Below are 20,406 nucleotides of genomic sequence, written 5' to 3' on the forward strand. Positions count from 1 at the left end.
GCAAAATAAATAAACAAGCCATATTAGAAGTAAATCTGCTAAAAATTCAGCTTGTTAACCTGGTTTATACAGATGGTAACACAGAATTTAAGAAAGTAAGGTGCATAATGAAAAAAGAAAAGGCAGCTTTTATCTGCAGCATTCTTACATCTGCTAGAGAATCATTCCTAAAGGTTATTTTTCTTCATTCCCCCAAAGCCAAAATGAGGAACTAGAAACTCTTGTTAAGCTGATATTATTCCAGAACACGTCTCTCCAAATTATAAATTATTGTTCAGAGATCCTACAGAAATTAAGTAAAATAAATACTTAACAAAGAGTAGATAAATAGAGTCCGGACAGACTTGACTTAATACATTTTAAACTTTTATACTTCTCAAATAGATATTTGAATGAGTCTAAGGTTAATAACATATTTGTTTACTTGAATAAATGGTTCCCATTGATTATAAATGCCCTTATGGTAAACTGGATTCTCACATGAATTTATGTCTATTTCTGAATCTAATTTCAGTTATATTCATCTCATTCAGGTTATTTATTTTCCAGGACCAAGAGGTTATTAAAATTATAATTATATCACACATTTGCCACTGTTTCTACATGAAGAGTAGAATTGGCTTGTCTTTTTTCCTCCCTCCCTTGGGGAAAAAAAATCATTTTGGTATTTATATTGTCATTGAATTAAATTTACAAATAAGTAGGAAAAAACTGGCATATGATATTGAGTTTTATTTTTTACAAAAACAAGGTACATCTTCCTGTCTACTTTTTAAGTTCCTCTGTGGCATTTTAAAGTTTTCTTGCATATTTTGTGATAGGATTATTTCTATGTTAACTTTTCTGTTGCTATTATAATTCTGTTGCTAGTATAATGATATCTTATTATTTTATTATATTTTCTGGCTGTTTTTTAAATACCAACAGAAAGATTTTACAAACAGTTTGATTTGGTGTAGTGGTTAAGAATACAGCCTCAAATTTTTTAATCCCACCTTTACCACACAAGCTATGTGACCTGTTTCCTATTGTCCATAAGATAGAGATGATGATATTATATAGAATTGTTGAGAGGATTAAATGAGTTAATATATGTAGAACACTGCTGTACATAGTAAGCACCTGTAAGTTTTCATTATCATCATCATTTATTTGATACATTAATGTTCTCTCATTGTAATAGTTTTCAGTTGAGTCAGATTTTCCAGTTTTATATCATCTGCAAATTATGATAATTTTGCCTCTCAATTTTATACATCTTATATCTTTCTATTATTTAATTACTTCACCTAATTCTCCAGAACAGTGTTAAACAACAGTGATAATAGTATTTTTATCTTAACCTAGATTTAATGGCAGTGTTTCTAATATTTCATTATATTTTGGCTTGAGAGATAAAATTTCATCATGTTGTACAAGTGCATTCTGATTTCTTAAAAATATTATCAAATGTCTTTCAACATGTTGTTCTGATATTAGTAGGAAGCAAAGACAGGCCATGACTATTGACTCCTGAGCTCTGTCTTTTTATAATGTTTCAGCTTTTGGAGTCCATTCTAAATCTATGGTCTATCCTAATTTCTGTTTATGTAGAGGTTATCAGTCCTATCAGAAACCATCAAACCCTTAGTTTAAGCCAGAGATATTTTAAAGTCCTTGCTCACCATTGGGTGGAAATACTGTAAGAAGTCATGGAATGGGAAATCCTGTGATTTTGAGAGGGATTTGGAAAAAAGAAATTGACTAGATTTGAAGAGCAATGAAACCTTACTGAAAATTAACCAGCCAAAACTAAAACATAAATTTCGGTTAAATTTAAGATACCAAGAAATTATTTGTTTCATGTTTGACTGGAAAGGAGATAATTATTTCTAGTAGTATTTGATAATAAGTAATTTTAAATTACCTTTCCTGAGAGGCTAGTACCAACTTGTGTATTTGTATGTCCATTTGTCATTTATTGGTTAATTCTTGATTCTATATTGTATTCTTTACCATTTATAGCATTATCATTTCAATTAAAGTAACCTCATGTGTTTTAATGATAAATTTATCATTTGGTTTTGCAATAGAATATCTATTTTTTTCTATTAAAAAATACTTTTGAACACATTCAGATGTCTGTCACTGTGACCAGAAGTGCCAAAGAATTTTAAAAAAATTAATAGGGTATATAATTGTTGAAATATATCTGTACATTGATAGCCACTATAGTTTTTTGAAGATTTACTTCACCACAAGAAATATTGCCTGTAACTCCTTTATGAAAGATTTTTCATTTTCTTAGATAACTTTATTTTTTTATCTTATTTATTTGTTTGAGAGAGAGAGCATGAGCCAGGGGGAGGGGCAGAGGGAGAAGCAGGCTCTCTGCTGAGCAGGGAGCCTGATGCAGGGCTTCATCCCAGGACCCCGAGATCGTGACCTGAGCCAAAGGCAGATGCTTAACCCACCCACCCCGGTGCCCCAAGGAACTTTTTTTTTTTTTTTTTTTTTTTACAAGAGAGAGAGAGCAGAGGGGAGGTGTTAAAGGAGAGGGAGAGAGAATCTTAGGCAGGCTCATGTCCAGTGGGGCTCAATCTCATGACTCCGAGATCATGACCTGAGCCAAAAACAAGAGTCAGATGCTTAACCCACTGAGCCACCCAGGCGCCCCTTCTTAGATAACTTTTTAACTGCATATCATGTTATATTAAGCCAAATAGAGGCTATGAAGACTTTTTTAAGTATAGACTATATCTAGACTAAATATTGCAGTAATTCATCTATTCCATTATTGCTGGTAATTTTAGTTAGTTGTCACTAACTGTTATATTTAACAGACTTCTGCTATGACATTTAACACGTTTGTTATATTTATACAGACTTTTTGTACATCAAATAATTTATAAGACTTTCTTACAAAATTCTGTTTGTTTATGCCCAATTTATGTTTCAGGATCTAGAACTCTAGTCAGATCTTAAATGAATTGAAAAATTAGTTTACCCCTGAAATGCTTTTATTTCTATCAGAAAATATGAAAAAAAATGGGCTCTAACCAATTTAACATGGAAAGGAACCATTCAGATTTATCAGTTCATATTCCAAAATAAATATTATAAACCTAAAGTACCTCTCCATGACCCCTGGCATTAGATTGGTGGTGACATGTACATAAACCTTCTGATTTCATTAAATCTCATCATTTATGTGAAAGAAGTTTGAAATATAGTGAGCACATTATGGGCATTGATATTTCTATATCTATATTCTCATAAGAATTGTCTGGGATGGTTTGTAGCATATTAAAATAAATGGTTTGAGATTAGAAACAACTAAGTATCCTTCCTTCATCATAAGATTTTTAACAGTCTTCTGTCTTCACAGGAGAAACTGATTTCCCTTCACTTGGGACATCTCAACTATATTAAGATAAAAATGGTTGGCAGATGCATGATATTAGCTGAACATTCCACTAGATATTAATCGTGGTAATAACTGTTAATACCACAAGCACTTTAGAGAGCTCATTTACCTTGTCCTTGGCACAGAAATAAGGATGAGAAAGGCAGTCTGGAAGATTTTCTTCCACAGGGATTTACTGAAGCTTCCAGCCAGAGAGTGTTGTTGGGTCATTTATTTGACATGTGTTCATTGTGTAGTGAGGGGAATGATGGGGGAATTTCCCAAGTCACAAGGAACACTGAGCAAAAATAGCAGTGCTTATCACTTTAGCGTATAAGGAAAAGGGAATAATGAGAGAGAAGGGTAATGAAATCAGCAAGTAGTTCAAATGACGGCTACCTTGACATTAGAGTTTGAGATGAAAATACCTAGTGGACTAACTAAAATACTGTGACCTCTTAGTCACCAGCTGGCTCTACTCTTTGAATCTCTGCTGCCATTGAAAGCTAACCTTAACATCCTATGTGGAATAGCAGTTCAATCACATTCCAGAAGGAAGGTGTCATTAAGTTCCACGTTTAGGAGTTCAGCTGAGTGGAGCCACTCTCATGTTTAACTTTCATCTTGTTTACCTTAGCCTAAGAAATTTATCAGGTTCTGGTTTTACTTCAAAAATTATTTCCAGAAGATTTTAGAAACTTATATACAGCAGCACCAGCACCACCATCTCCCACTCATTGCCAGGTTGACCTTGTTTTTGCCTCATAAATCACTGATGTTAGAGTTCTTCTGTTACTGTAACTTCCATCTCTCTGCCTTCACTTCAACCAATGTGAAGTATGAAATATTTCCCAGCCACCTGTCTATGAAATGCTTAAGTTCTCACTTATCTAAGTTTGCATAAGCAAGTCACACTGTATGAACAACACTTTACTAAGCGTCACAATTAGAATCACTCCTGAATCTCTTTAAATAGAAACTCCTCTGGTGTCATTAAGGATTACCTACAGATGTCTAACTTTTGTCCCAGAAAGTAAGCAAAAGTTTTGGGACCTATTGCCAGTTGAAAATCTTATCAGAAATAAGGTCATAGAGTTCTAGAGCTAAAGGAAGCAGAAGATATCTACTCCTACCCCTTTATTTTATACATGAGAAAACTGTGGCCCAGAGAGATGAAATATCTCCAAAATGATATTGTATATAAAAGGGAGAATTACTCACCTTACAGAATTTAGCTTAAATGCAATTTTTCAGGAGCACATGTGGGAAAATTTTAACATAAAATCCCTAATCACTGAAAAAAATTCTATCTCCCCTCTTTGTGTTTCATATTCATATACATTATCTCTCTTTTATTTGAGGGAGAAAAAATATTCTATCTAGTGTGAGAGCTATATTATGTAGCTTCCAGAGCATGACCGTTTTATTTCAAACTCCATTTCAGATGCTATATTTCTATATCTTAGAAATAGTAACCCCTCTCTTTTCTCTCTAAAAACATGAGAGAGAAATGAAAACACCAAAATGCCACAGAAACAATTTATTGCTTTAAATATATAAAAGTATCTTTGTAGATTGATAATGTTTTCAAAGGTAATCTTTCTTTGTTAAAATTCCTTTGAAAATGATACTTAATGTCCGCCTGTGCCATCTGTAAAAATCTGTCCCTCTTCATACAAAAGTTCAAAATATCTACCACTAAGAAAATAAGCAGTCTATTTATTGTAGACTTATGGAATAATAAAAATTGATGTATATTGCCCTAAAAAAACTCAACTTTATGTATTTCCAGGCCTTATTCATAGTTTATATAATTTAATTTTTTCAGCAGCGTATAGATGTGCCTACCAAAACTAGGATTTTTTTTCCTGCCATTTTTTTCCTTTTTCTTCAAATTGTTTATCTTTTCTCATAACTTAAACTAATTTTTATGTTGATAATTCCAAAAATATAACTCTAGCCATGACTTCTCTCAAACACCAGTTTCTATCTCTAACTGCATTCTCAATACTTCATCTTTAGTAGACCCTATGCAACCTCGATTTCACATATCCAAGTCTGAACTTTTCTTCCCCTTATTTACTGTTTGCCACTGTTACCATCTTTTTTCCCTAATCACCCATATTCAAAACTTAAGAGCCATCATTTACTGATCCCTTTCCTTTATCTTTTACATATTTTCTTATAGTGCTTTTCTTATGTCTTCTTTTTTTTTCTTTAGCCTTTCATTAATACACCCAATTCTGCTGAGTAGCGACTGAGTTCTAAGCTCTCTGCTAGGCAGTGGAAGTATAAAAAACAAACAAGTTCTGGTCCCTGTTTTCACAGAGCTCATGGCATATTGGAAGAGACCATTATCAAAATGAGGCAGAGAACTGTAAACCTGAGAAATTCTGGTTAGATATTTGTGAACTCAACTGTTAAAAATTCTTTGAAAATGAAAATAGCATCCTGACTGAAATTTCTGCCCCGTTCATTCCAGGCTGAATTGAAGAAAAAGTGGATTTTAAATGAGACTAACTTTATTCAGCATATCTCCCAGAGGTAGAACCAAAATCCTAGAAGTAGAATCAAAATACCTTTCCAATGTGTGTGATAGAATGGCTTTACACAGAATATGTGTGAAAACCCCCAGTTCTTTACTGGCCAACTCCTATTCATCCTTTTATTCTCAACCCAAATGTTACCTTTTCAAAGAAGTATTCCCAAATTGTCCACTTTCTCCTAGACAAATGAACCATTTCTTCTGTATCATGACAGAAACCAAGTTTCAGTGATTTCAGGAGGGAATGGCAAGAAGAAAGTAGACATGAGAAGATAAAGGGACAGTAGCAAGACAAAGACTCACCCCTTGGAGAGTAATTTTATTATTTATTATATGGTGTTTTAATGTATCTTTCACTGTGGATGAGAGAGAATTGGCCAAAAAAAAAAATAGTACAAAAGGAAAAAAGAGGGTAGTGAATAAAGCAAAGCTCTCAGTTTCTGATGTCATCATTTAATCTAAATCTTCATAAAATTCACTTTCTAACAAGTCTTTCTGGCTGTCATTTTCCCATCTTTATTTCATCCTTCAAAATACAGCCAAATTAGTCTTCCTTTTTTTTTTTTTTAGATCTAGAGAAGTTTAATGATTTTTCCAAAGTCACACAACTAGTATTGGCTGTACCAACACTAGAACTCAACTATGCTGATTTCTAAGAGTGTGCTTTCCATTTCTTTTTTCTTTTTTTAATTTTATTTTATTATGTTAATCACCATACATCATTAGTTTTTGATGTAGTGTTCCATGATTCATTGTTTGCATCTAACACCCAGTGCTCCATTCAATATATGCCCTCTTTAATACCCATCACCAGGTTAACCCATCCCCCGCTCCCCTCCCCTCTAGAACCCTCAGTTTGTTTCTCAGAGTCCATAGTGGCTCATGGTTCATCTCCCCATCTGATTTCCCCACCTTCATTTTTCCCTTCCTACTATCTTCTTTTTTTTTTTTTTAAACATATAATGTATTACTTGTTTCAGAGGTATAGGTCTGTGATTCATCAGTCTTACACAATTCACAGTGCTCACCATAGCACATACCCTCCGCCATGTCTATCACCTAGCCACCCCATCCCTCCCACCCCCCACCACTCCGGCAACCCTCAGTTCATTTCCTGAGATTAAGAATCCCTCATATCAGTGAGATCATATGAAACACGTCTTTCTCTGATTGACTTATTTTGCTTTGCATAATACCCTCTAGTTCCATCCATGTCATTGCAAATGGCAAGATTTCAGGTTTTTTGATGGCTGCATAATATTCCATTGTATATATATACCACATCTTTATCCGTTCATCTGTTAATGGACATCATGGCTCTTTCCACAGTTTGGCTATTGTGGACATTGCTATAAACATCGGGGTGCATGTACCCCTTCGGATCACTGCATTTGTATCTTTGGGGTAAATACCCAGTAGGGTAATTGCTGGGTCATACGGTAGCTCCATTTTCAACTTTTTGAGGAACCTCCATATTGTTTTCCAGAGTGGCTGCACAAGCTTGCATTCCCACCAACAGTGTAGGAGGGTTCCCCTTTCTCCGCATCCTCGCCAACATCTGTCATTTCCCGACTTGTTAATTTTAGCCATTCTGACTGGTGTGAGGTGGTATCTCATTGAGGTTTTGATTTGGATTTCCCTGGTGCCGAGCGATGTTGAGCACTTTTTCATGTGTCTGTTGGCCATTTGGATGTCTTCTTTGGAAAAATGTCTGTTCATGTCTTCTGCCCATTTCTTGATTGGATCATTTGTTCTTTGGGTGTTGAGTTTAAGAAGTTCTTTATAGATTTTGGATACTAGCCCTTTATCTGATATGTCATTTGTAAATATCTTCTCCCATTCTGTCGGTTGTCTTTTGGTTTTGTGGACTGTTTCTTTTGCTGTGCAAAAGCTTTTTATCTTGATGAGGTCCCAATAGTTCATTTTTGCCCTTGCTTCCCTTGCCTTTGGTGATGTTTCTAGGAAGAAGTTGCTGCAGCTGAGGTGGAAGAGGTTGCTGCCTGTGTTCTCCTTTAGGATTTTGATGGACTCCTGTCTCACATTGAGGTCTTTCAACCATTTGGAGTCTATTTTTATGTGTGGTGTAAGGAAGTGGTCCAGTTTCATTCTTCATGTGGCTGTCCAATTTTCCCAACACCATTTGTTGAAGAGACTGTCTTTTTTCCATTGGACAGTCTTTCCTGCTTTGTCGAAGATTAGTTGACTATAGAGTTGAGGGTCCATTTCTGGGCTCTCGATTCTGTTCCATTGATCTATGTGTCTGTTTTTGTGCCAGTACCATACTGTCTTGATGATGACAGCTTTGTAATCAAGCTTGAAGTCCGGAATTGTGATGCCACCAGCTTTGCTTTTCTTTTTCAACATTCCTCTGGCTATTTGGGGTCTTTTCTGGTTTGATACCAGAATAATTTTAGGATTATTTGTTCCATTTCTTTAAAAAAAGTTGATGGTATTTTGATGGGGATTGCATTAAATGTGTAGATTGCTCTAGGTAGCATTGACATCTTCACAATATTTGTTCTTCCAGTCCATGAGCATGGCACATTTTTCCATTCCTTTGTGCCTTCCTCAATTTCTTTCATGAGTATAGTTTTCTGAGTACAGATTCTTTGCCTCTTGGTTAGATTTATTCCTAGGTATCTTATGGTTTTGGGTGCAATTGTAAATGGGATCGACTCCTTAATTTCTCTTTCTTCTACCTTGTTGTTGGTCTATATAAATGCCACTGATTTCTGTGCATTGATTTTATATCCTGCCACTTTACTGAATTCCTGTATGAGTTCTAGCAGTTTTGGGGTGGAGTCTTTTGGGTTTTCCATGTAAAGTATCGTATCATCTGCAAACAGTGAGAGTTTGACTTCTTTGCCGATTCGGATGCCTTTTATTTCTTTTCATTGTCTGATTACTGAGCCTAGGACTTCTAATACTATGTTGAATAGCATTGGTGATAGTGGACATCCTTGCCATGTTCCTGACCTTAGAGGGAAAGCTCTTAGTTTTTCCCCATTGAGAATGATTTTCGGTGATGGTTTTTCATAGATGGCTTTTATGATATTGAGGTATGTACCCTCTACCTACACTGTGAAGAGTTTTAATCAAGAAAGGATGCTGTAATTTGTCAAATGCTTTTTCTGCATCTGTTGAGAGGATCATATGGTTCTTGTTCTTTCATTAATGTTGTGTATCACATTGATTGATTTGCGGATGTTGAACCAACCTTGCAGCCCAGGAATAAATCCCACTTGGTCGTGGTGAATAATCCTTTTAAGGTACTGTTGGATCCTATTGGCTAGTATTTTGGTGAGAATTTTTGCATCCATGTTCATCAGGGATATTGGTCTGTAATTCTCCTTTTTAATGGGGTCTTTGTCTGATTTTGGGATCAAGGTAATGCTGGCCTCATAAAATGAGTTTGGAAGTTTTCCTTCCATTTCTATTTTTTGGAACAGTTTCAGAAAAATAGGTATTAATTCTTCTTTAAATGTTTGGTAGAAATCCCCTGGGAAGCCATCTGGCCCTGGGCTCTTATTTGTTGGAAGATTTTTGATTACTGCTTCAATTTCCTTAGTGATTACAGGTCTGTTCAGGTTTTCTATTTCTTCCTGGTTCAGTTTTGGTAGTTGATACATCTCTAGGAATGCATCCATTTCTTCCAGATTTTCTAATTTGCTGGCATATAGTTGCTCATAATATGTTCTTATAATTGTTTGTATTTCTTCACTCTTGGTTAAGATCTCTCCTCTTTCATCCATAATTTTATTTATTTAGGTTCTTTCTCTTTTCTTTTTGATAAGTCTGGCCAGGGGTTTATCAATCTTGTTAATTCTTTCAAAGAACCAGCTCCTAGTTTCGTTGATCTGTTCTGCTGTTCTTTTGGTTTCTATTTCATTGATTTCTGCTCTGATCTTTATTATTTCTCTTCTCCTGCTGGGTTTAGGCTTTATTTGCTGTTCTTTCTCCAGCTCCTTTAGGTGTAGGGTTAGGTTGTGTACTTGAGCCCTTTCTTGTTTCTTGAGAAAGGCTTGTATTGCTATATACTTTCCTCTTAGGACTGCCTTTGCTGCATCCCAAAGACTTTGAACAGTTGTGTTTTCATTTTCATTGGTTTCCATGAATTTTTTTAATTCTTCTTTAATTTCCTGGTTGACCCATTCATTCCTTCATAGGATGCTCTTTAGCCTCCATGTATTTGAGTTCTTTCCGACTTTCCTCTTGTGATTGAGTTCTAGTTTCAAAGCATTGTGGTCTGACAATATGCAGGGAATGATCCCAATCTTTTGGTACCAGTTGAGACCTGATTTGTGACCTAGGATGTGATCTATTCTGGAGAATGTTCCATGGGCACTAGAGAAGAATGTGTATTCTGTTGCTTTGGGATGGAATGTTCTGAATATGTCTGAAGTCCGTTTGTTCCAGTGTGTCATTTAACGTCTTTATTTCCTTGTTGTACTTTGCTTAGATGATCTATCCATTTCAGTGAGGGGGGTGTTAAAGTCCCCCACTATTATTGTATTGTTGTCGATGTTTTTCTTTGCTTTTGTCATTAATTGCCTTATCTAATTGGCTGCTCCCATGTTAGGGGCATGGATATTTACAATTGTTAGATCTTCTTGTTGGATAGACCCTTTAAGTAGGATATAGTGTCCTTCCTCATCTCTTATTACAGTCTTTGGTTTAAAATCTAATTTGTCTGATATAAGGATTGCCACCCCAGCTTTCTTTTGGTGTCCATTAACATGGTAAATGGTTTTCCACCCCCTCACTTTCACTCTGGAGGTGTCTTTGGGTCTAAAATGAGTCTCTTGCAGACAGCGTATCGATGAGTCTTGCTTTTTTATCCAATCTGATAGCCTGTGTCTTTTGATTGGGGCATTTAGCCCATTTCCATTCTGGGTAGCTACTGAAAGATATGAATTTAGGGCCATGGTATTGCCTGTAAGGTGGCTGTTACTATATATTGTCTGTGTTCCTTTCTGGTCTATGTTACTTTAGGTTCTCTCTTTGCTTAGAGGACCCCTTTCAGTATTTCTTGTAGTGCTGGTTTCATGTTTGCAAATTCTTTTAGTTTTTGTTTGTCCTGGAAGCTTTTTATCTCTCCTATTTTCAGTGACAGCCTAGCTGGATATAGTATTCTTGGCTGCATATTTTTCTCCTTTAGTGCTCTGAATATATCATGCCAGTCCTTTCTGGCCTGCCAGGTCTCTGTGGATAGGTCTGTTGTCAATCTAATGTTTCTACCATTGTAGGTTACATATCTCTTGTCCCGAGCTGCTTTCAGGATTTTCTCTTTGTCTCTGAGACTTATAAGTTTTACTATTAGGTGTCAGGGTGTTGACCTATTTTTATTGATTTTGAGAGGGGTTCTCTATGCCTCCTCTGGATTTTGATGCCTGTTTCCTTCCCCAGATTAGGGAAGTTCTCTGCTATGATTTGCTCCAATATACCTTCTGCCCCTCTCTCTCTTTCTTCTTCTTCTAGGATCCCAATTATTGTAATGTTGTTTCATCTTATGGTATCACTTATCTCTCAAATTCTGCCCTCATGGTCCAGTAGTTGTTTATCTCTTTTTCTCAGCTTCTTTATTCCCCATCATTGGGTCTTCTATATCACTAATTCTCTGTTCTGCCTCATTTATCCAAGCAGTTAGAGCCTCCATTTTTAATTGCACCTCATTAATAGCCTTTTTGATTTTGACTTGGTTAGATTTTAGTTCTTTTATTTCTCCAGAAAGGGTTTCTCTAGTATCTTCCATGCTTTTTTCAAGCCCAGCTAGTATCTTTATAATCATCATTCTGAACTCTAGTTCCGACATCTTACTAACGTCTGTATTGATTAGGTCTCTGGCAGTCGGTACTGCCTCTTGTTCTTTTTTTTTGAGGTGAGTTTTTCCGTCTTGTCATTTTGTCCAGAGGAAAATAGATGAATGAGAAAACAAAATGCTAACAGGGTAACAACGACCCCAGAAAAAGATACACTAAACAAATCAGAAGAGACCTTCCAGAAAGTGGTCATTTTTCTGTTCAGAGAGTTGCTGCTATTCTTTTCATAGATCTCCTATTGAGTTCGTAGGTGTTCAGAATGGTTTGATACCTATCTAGCTGAATCCTGGGACAAGACGAAATTTAGGTCTCCTACTCCTCCGCCATCTTGCCTTCAATCTCTGTGCTTTCCATTTCAACCTACTGCATTTACTGATCTCTGGGAGCACCAGAGGGCGAGCCAACCGAGGAGCCCGAGGCAGGGAAGGGGCGGCCCAGGCCTGTGACTGCCGCAGCCCTACCCTTTCTCCATGAGGAAGCACTTGTGTGAGGAGAGCCCTCCTGCTTTGACTGCAGCCGGAAGACCAAGCTACAGCTGTTCCCGCCACTCTTCCCATGAGATCCCAGCCATAGCAAAGGGCGGCTGAGGCCCAAATTAGTCTTCCTAAGATATTGCCATTAACGTGACACATTCATCCAAAAATCCTGCAGTACTTACCCATTTGTTATATCCTCAAGCTTCTTCATCTTTCAGAGCCCTCATGATCTGTTTCCTACCCACCTATTCAATACTGTTTCCCTCTAATTCCCAGGGTGGGTGCTCAGCTCAGTAAGACTAGTCTGTTCGTTACCTTTTTCATACCTATTGAGTATAAGTTCTATAAGAACATCTATCTTTGTTTTGTTCATTAATGTATCCCACTCACAATGTGTGGTGCCTAGTAAGTGCTCAATAATTATTTATGGAACATTTCCTTGTTCATTCACACTTCAGAACTCTTAGGAGTTATCCACTTATGCACCACTCTTCTTTCTCTTTTCTACTTACCTAACCCTACTGATTTCTCCTAACCAAGTCCTACTTGCTCTACCTATATTTTGCTAACTACCTTTGTCTGAATTCCCATACTATGTACCTGTGATTCCATACATGGAATCCTGTAGTTAGGAGCCCAAACTCCAGAGCCAGACTGACCCAATTTGAATCCTATCTCTGTTATTTATGATTATATATTATATAAGTTATTTTACCTCTCTGTGCCCCAGTTTCCTCATCTATAAAGTGAGCAAAATAATAAAACCTATCTCATAGGATTGTTGCATGACTTAAATGAGTTCATGTATATCAAATGTTTATCACAGTGACTAGCACAGAGTAAGCATTATATAAATGTTTTCTGTCATTGTATAGTTTTACCGCTTCATTTATGTTAGTCTTGACTTTACAACCAGATTGCAGGTCCTTTGAGGTAGAGAGGATATTTTATCTCTCTCAAGATGGCAAGCACAGACTAGTTAAATATCTGTTAATTGCTGATTCATTCAAAATTAGACTATAACAAGACTACCGTGAAATTCAACCTGCTTCATTGGGATTCAATACAACAACTTATTTTATATAAAGATCTACAGTCTACCAAACATTTTTTGTACCTGTTATGCCAATTGCTCCTTACAGAAAATGTGTAAGGTAAATACGGCAAGTGTCATTATTCTCACTGTACAGCCTAGGAACTAAAGGTCAGAGATGGTGTCTACCACCCCTTCTCTCAGCACTGCCATGTTTCCCTTCTTCCTGCTCAGAGAGGCCAGATTAATGTCTTCTGTGTAAGCAGATATTCTTCTACAACACAATGTCAGCCACCCCTTCTTGCAGGTATGCCCAAATCTCCGCAAATGATTGTCATTGGCACTTACCCTCATTTGCCTTGTGAGGGGCAGTTTGAGTGTCCAGAAATACCCACTCCTCTACCCTGTGGGATGCAAAGGGAGGTACATCTGATCCTGAACACTGTGCTTTCCACAAAGTTGACACCCCCCCCCCAACTAAATCTCCTTATATAGACTGGGAGGAAAGGTGTTGCTGGGGTGATAGTTTGAATTAGTAAAGTACTTCTGTTCCTTTTCAGTTAGCCCTAGGGGAGGTGGTGTTGGCCTTTGTTGATGGCTTCTGTTATCTGATAGCATATCAACATATCTCTTTGTTTCAACATAGGGACAACATCACTCTTCATTCTTTTATACATTCATGTAATTATTTATCAAACATCTTAGCACCTTTGCTGGGCAGGGCCCTATTATTTTTGCTATGGGAAATAGAAAGAAATACAAGAAATTCAAGCTATTTAGGTACCTGGCTCTGTGTTGTCATCAGCCTGTTTACATTGATCCAGTCTCTCTCCTAGAAATATTATATGTCACTTGAAAAAATCTTTGAGTAGGTATTTGCTTTTACAAGTTGTCTTCAAGACAACTTGTGTTCTAGATACCAGCCCTGTATTCTCACACTTAAAATGCCTTTATAGTTATTTAAGAGCCCTTACATATAAAACATAAGTGTATACAGTTATACCCTTATGGTTGCTGGTTACATACTCAACATAAGGGTATACAGACATATGCTCATTAAAGTCTACCATTTCAGATTCTCAGGTATCACGACCAAGTCATTAATGTACTTTATGTACATTATACTTTACTGTACTTTATGTACTTTACGATACTTTAATGTACATAGCAAAATGCCTGTCTTGTTACCAGGTTTAGATTTTTCCTTGCTTAGTTAGGATTATAACTAATATATCCAGATAGTCATTTCAGAGAGCCCACTCTACTGAAGGATGATTTCTTTTTTTTTTTTTTTTAAGATTTTATTTATTTGCGAGAGAGACAATGAGAGACAGAGAGCATGAGAGGGAGGAGGGTCAGAGGGAGAAGCAGACTCCCTGCTGAGCAGGGAGCCCGACGCGGGACTCGATCCCGGGACTCCAGGATCATGACCTGAGCCGAAGGCAGTCGCTTAACCAACTGAGCCACCCAGGCGCCCATGAAGGATGATTTTTTTTCAGTGACACTGCTAAGTAAATTCTGACTCCATCCACATTCAAAAGTGATCATGGTCTCTCTGTGTCCTGGTCATTGATAGTGCAGGGAGAGGAGTTGCTGAAAGCACTTCCCAGTGTTTGGAGGGTCCATTCCTGTGCCTTCCAAACTCTGGAGCTTTCCCACACTTCCTCCTCTCCACCACCTTTTAGGTGTTGTCTTATTGCATGCTCTCTTTGCCTGGCTCAGTGTGGTTTCTATGAGGCTTTAAAAAGGGAGAACAAGAGTGGGTCCTGCCTCAGTGCATGTCTGAGTTGGTTGTGGAACACAACTGTGGTCTTCTGACACTGATCTCTTAATTTCAGCAGCCCTATGTCCTTTTCTGCCCCAGCATTTGAGGTGATTACAGGCTGCTTATGTTCTGGTCTGCAGGCGAAGGAAAAGTTACAAGGTTTTCTTTATGTTCAGAGGTTCAAAATGGGACAGCCTTGGGTAACTGAGCACAAGGTAGATGGAGGGAGGCAGGCTTTCAGTGCATTCACCTCCTAAGACCAAGATTTTCCCAGTGTTTTCCTCTTGGTGAATATAACAGTTTCTTGGGCATGTAAGCAGTGCCAAGTGCTTCTTGTCCCCTGCAGGAGTATCTCATGACTGCTGTTCCATGTATGTGAGAGGTAACCTCAGGAAGAACCTGGATCAGGAGGTCCCAGGTGGGTCTGCATGTGCAGAGGTTCCGTGAGAGGTATCATCTTATCAGCCAGGCATTAGGCCATGGGGCCCCAAGGTCAGTCTTAGATCCAGAGGCTATTGAAGTAAGTCCCAAGGCCATGAGTCAGTGACCCTTGGGTTTGCTGATGTTTCTCCCCAAGATTCTCTTGGTGGTATTTGTGAACACCAGAGGGGCAGAGAATGGAGAAGGAATCCCCACATGAAGCATCCCCAGAGTGCCTCCTGCTCTCCACTCAGAGCATCATGGATCAACTCTTCACATAGGAGATCAGAGGGAAGGCACTGAGGCTGGGGCCGGGGTCCACTTCAGCTGGCTGACAACAGTATCCTGAGAGACGATGGACAGGGAAGGCCAGCCCCGTGTCCCTCTGCTATGCCTGGAATGACTTTAATGACCAAGATTTTTTCTCTTGAATTGCAGCTTCTCATCACTTTCCTCTCTGCCCACCCATTCAATAAACCTTAAAGACTTGGAAACAAAACAAAACAACAACAACAAAAACTCTGACTCTAGGTTGGCTATAAAATGTGAATTTTTTTAAAAGGAGTAGCTCCCAGACAAATTGGCTTGTGATATTTGGATGTCTAGGCTTAATATGCATTGTATATATAGGTTCTTGGGCAGAAATGATAAACTAATAGATATTTCCAGAGTTGTTCTATAGTTATTTTAAATTCTTGTCCACTATTGGGGCCCCTAAGTGGCTCAGTTGGTTAGCGTCTGCCTTCAGCTCAGGTCAAGATCCTGGGGTCTTGGGATCGAGCCCTGGGTCTAGCTTCCTGCTCAGCAGGGAGCCTGCTTCTCCCTCTCTTCCCCACTTGTGCTCTCTCTCGCTATCTCTGTCTCTCTCTCAAATAAATAAATAAAATCTTTAAATAAATAAATAATAGGGGCACCTGGGTGGCTCAGTCGTTAAGTGTCTGCCTTCGGCTCAGGTCATGATCCCAGGGTCCTGGGATCAAGCCCCGCATCAGGGTCCCTGCTCCGGGGGAAGCCTGCTTCTCCCTCTCACACTCCCCCTGCTTGTGTTCCCTCTCTCGCTGTGTCTCTCTCTGTCAAATAAATAAATAAAATCTTTAAAAATAATAATAATAATAATAAATTCCCGTCCACTGTCCATAAACAAAGCCCCATGAGTTTGAAACCCAGTCACACAGGAAAATGCCAATGTCAATTGTACTAAGTGAAACAAAAGTTGTACAGAGGAAGTTTTATTTTTGTACCTCTAAGTGGAAATTATACAATGAATAGTAAAATTGCATATAAAATTGTCTTAATAAAGAGAAACTAGATTCTGTAATTTTTAGTATCATAATTATTTTCTTCATAAAGCAAAGTAATATAATTTGTCCTAAGTCTAGCTTACTAATCTCTTAAAATTAATTCACAGAGGAATTTGCATGTGTCATGTTCTTCATTTATATACACTCACAAAAGTTCAGAAAGTTATGAATTTGTCAGTGATTCCTCTCTTCTTCTACTCTTACCATTTCATGTAACAATTGCTCTTTCCTTTGAGAAACTCCTTATATATGATACATATGATTGGAACCAATGCCAAGGTCAGATCTTTCTTAAATCAGTTCTTCATAGAGAATACTCTGGTCAAATTCTCTGTCAAATTCTCTTCTTCATCGGCCAGGGCACATCTTTCATTCAGACGAAACCTCTGTTTGAAATGCCGCAGTCATCACTAAATGACTAAAAGCAGAACGAGGATAATCAAAAGTTCTTTATTTTATCTTCATAAATGTATGACTTAATGTGAAGGCTGGGAAAAATACTTATTGAGATTGCAATCTAACAAAAAAGGAGATGGAAGCATTGATTGTATGGCCAGCTGATTTTAAAGTTCTTTTATCTTTCTGAAGCATTTTTAAATTCAGAATATTTAAGTAGATTTAATTCTTTACATTAAAAAATTAAAATTTCTAATGTGTATATTTTATTAAGAGCCATAAACCCACAAAGCTTAGCAATTTCCCTTTCTATTTAAAAGTTAATGAAGTGGGAGAAAATGTGCTTCACCACTAAAGAATTTACGGCATAGTCAGAGAAACCCAAGGGATGAGAGCTGACATTGAAACTACAACCGAAAACAAATTTTTTTCAAAATAAGTCTGTCTGAATTGATGGTTACAGGGCAGGGTGTGGGGGGGGTGAAGCACAGGATGGGTTAGCTAGGTGCTGGGGATTAAGGAGTGCACTTGTAGTGATGAGCACTGGGTGTGGTATGGAAGTGCTGAAGCACTATGTTCTACACCTGAAACTAATATTACACTGTATGTTAACTAACTGGAATTTAAATAAAAGCTCTTTTAAAAAGTCTGATAAATGATCCATATGCTTTATTCCTGCCTAGAAATTCTAAATTGGAAATTCTAAATGTGGTATCCCACAACAGAATTGTGAAAACAGAGAAAACGAGTAAATGAGATAATAGACTCAGTTTTGAAAACTTAAGCATATAAATACATTTTTTCTTTTGAATCCCTGTTTTCAATCAAGTGAATTTTGAAAGTTCTTAAATTCTCAAGTTATGTTAAATAAGTTTTCAGGAGTGACTACTAGTGCTCCATAAATTTAGGTTGAATTGAGTTGAATTGCATTGCGTTGCCTTTTATGGGGGGAAGAAATTCCCTCTCCCTACTAAATAACGTGGAGAACAGTTGTAAATAGCCCTTAATCTGAATCAGTCTTACACCATGTAATAGTCACATAGACCAAAGTACTGGCTTGATTGTCTGGAGTCTGATTTTACCTCCTTCACAATTAAGATACATTGTCATTTTTGTTTACTATCTAAGAAAGTGTTATGTTGCTCTGCATTCGTCTCTGAAAATCTAATTTCTGTTCAACTATCCATATGTGACATAAATTATGTTATAAAAGTCTAATGTGTATATTAGAACCAGGTTCTTTAATTAGTATGTATACTGAGTTACAGTGCAATTTCTTATATTACCAGAGTTTTAATTAATGTGATTCACAACAATAGTAATTATACTTGAAGAAAAGTGAAGTGTACTTAAAGGAGCTGTCTTTAAAGATACACAGTGCTCTCATAAGGAAAAATCTACCTCATCTCTTTCTATAAAATTTGAGCCAGGAGCTTGTAGTGAACCAAAAGAAGAATGCTTCCCTCTGTGAGTAAGTAAACCTCAACAGTAAAGAATACAGTTACACAGTAGACCACTAAAGTGAGATTCAGTTTCCTGTTCTCCTATATGCTATAATGATTGATATCAAGAGCCTGCAGATATTCTATATTGGCTATAGTTTGTCTCTCTGTATTATTCTCAATATTTGTGTTGTTTGTATATTTTTTTCAGTCAAGAGAATCTATCCCATTAAATGACCTAAAGTCAGAAGTATCACCCCGGATTTCAGCAGAGGACCTGATTGACTTGTGTGAACTCACAGTGACAGGCCATTTCAAAACACCCACCAAGAAGACAAAGTCCAGTAAACCAAAGCTCCTGGTAGTTGACATCCGGAATAGTGAAGAGTATCCTTTACACATGTGGTTTTAAAGGATGCTAGTGCCTTACTCATACTGTTTCCTTTCCATTTTAAGGGTGTGTGGCAAAAACAATGAACATATCTGGGATTCCTCTGAATTCAAATAGCTAAATAACTTTCAAACTAGATGCCAGAATGGACTTGCATAATATAACATTGCATGACCTTAAAATGGTTTCCAGATAACACCAGAATATTGGGACATTTTCTTGGTTTTTGTGTTTCTCTAGTGTATATTGCTATTCTTGGGAGTATTTGAATCCTTCTTGCTATAGATAAAATTTTGGCAAAGATGAAGACTATTTAACTGGCCTATTTCGTAGCCTAGAAAGAGAGATTGACAGATCTCAACTTTGAACTTATATTTATTACAATTTTCAAAATATTGTCTTTAGAGAATATATTAAAGTATTTTTTACTGACATTTTACTATTAAATATACCGTAACTTCTTGGGATTTTGCTTGGCATTAAAGTATGAACAGTTACAAAATAGTAGCAGTTTAATCTTTCTGCTTATATCTTCATCTGTCAGATTCTCATGAAGCATGCCTCGATTCTCCATACTCTAGAATATAGGTAAAATGATTTTCAAAATTTTTTTAACAGGATAACTCCCTTTAAAATAAATTCTTTCTTAGAAATTCATTTCATAAAATATAAATGAAGAAATTTTAAGTGATTTTCTTCATAAGTTAATATTTATATCATTTACTAACTATAAATGAGAGTTCTATGAAAATGAGGGTTAATAGATTAGTGGTTTCTTATATGCTAAAATTGGCATATGAGTTTTCATGTGCATATTTACAATCACAATTTTTGAAATGAAATCTTAAAATGAAATTTAAGCTGTACATTTACTGAACTCCTGAAGCAATCCATAGAATCTTAGATTATTAAGAATACAATTTGGGAGCCTGCTATTCCAAATGATACATTATTGTGAAAATTTACTACTTTTTATTTTCCCTCACTTGTGAAAGACTACTGAGTTTGGAGAGAGCCTAAATGTTTATGTCCCTCGTTGTTAGGTCTTCGGGGATACTGGAAGTTCCTTAGCAGAGTAGATGAATGGATTCCCAAAAGCAGCATTAAATTCCAGTTGACAGGTCCAGGAACTCCTGCTGTAAAAGTTCTTATCTGTTATTTCAAGGGTTTAAAATACATTTAATTTTTTAACCTTATAGCTTGTTTCTTTTGGTTGAACCTTTAGTCATAGTCTCTCATAAAACCATCAAAAAGTGTAGCATTATAGTGCCCTTTTAATTTTATTTTTTTAAAGATTTATTTATTTATTTGAGAGAGAGAGGAGGGAGGGGCAGAGGGAAAGAGTCTGCAATCAGACTCCCTACTGAGAGTGGAGCCTGAGGCAGGGCTCCATCCCAGGACCCATGAGATCACAACCTGAGCCAAAACCAAGA

The 20,406-nt window shown here is 36.9% G+C and overlaps 1 protein-coding gene and 1 non-coding gene across 2 annotated transcripts in view; both read left to right on the forward strand.

Annotated features, from left to right (window-relative positions):
* The window catches only part of TBCK (TBC1 domain containing kinase), a 222,105-nt gene that overhangs the window by 164,589 nt on the left and 37,110 nt on the right, over positions 1 to 20,406 (forward strand). The window contains exon 24 of the mRNA XM_044912651.1: positions 18,794 to 18,969. Coding sequence (XP_044768586.1) covers positions 18,794 to 18,969 — 176 coding nt within the window. The remainder of the gene's footprint in view (positions 1 to 18,793; positions 18,970 to 20,406) is intronic.
* Positions 14,785 to 14,918, forward strand: LOC123324214. The gene has a single exon (XR_006539694.1). It is a non-coding gene; the product is annotated as a small nucleolar RNA SNORA71 (small nucleolar RNA).

Source organism: Neomonachus schauinslandi, chromosome 2 (assembly GCF_002201575.2).
Source record: "Neomonachus schauinslandi chromosome 2, ASM220157v2, whole genome shotgun sequence".
NCBI lineage: Eukaryota > Metazoa > Chordata > Mammalia > Carnivora > Phocidae > Neomonachus > Neomonachus schauinslandi.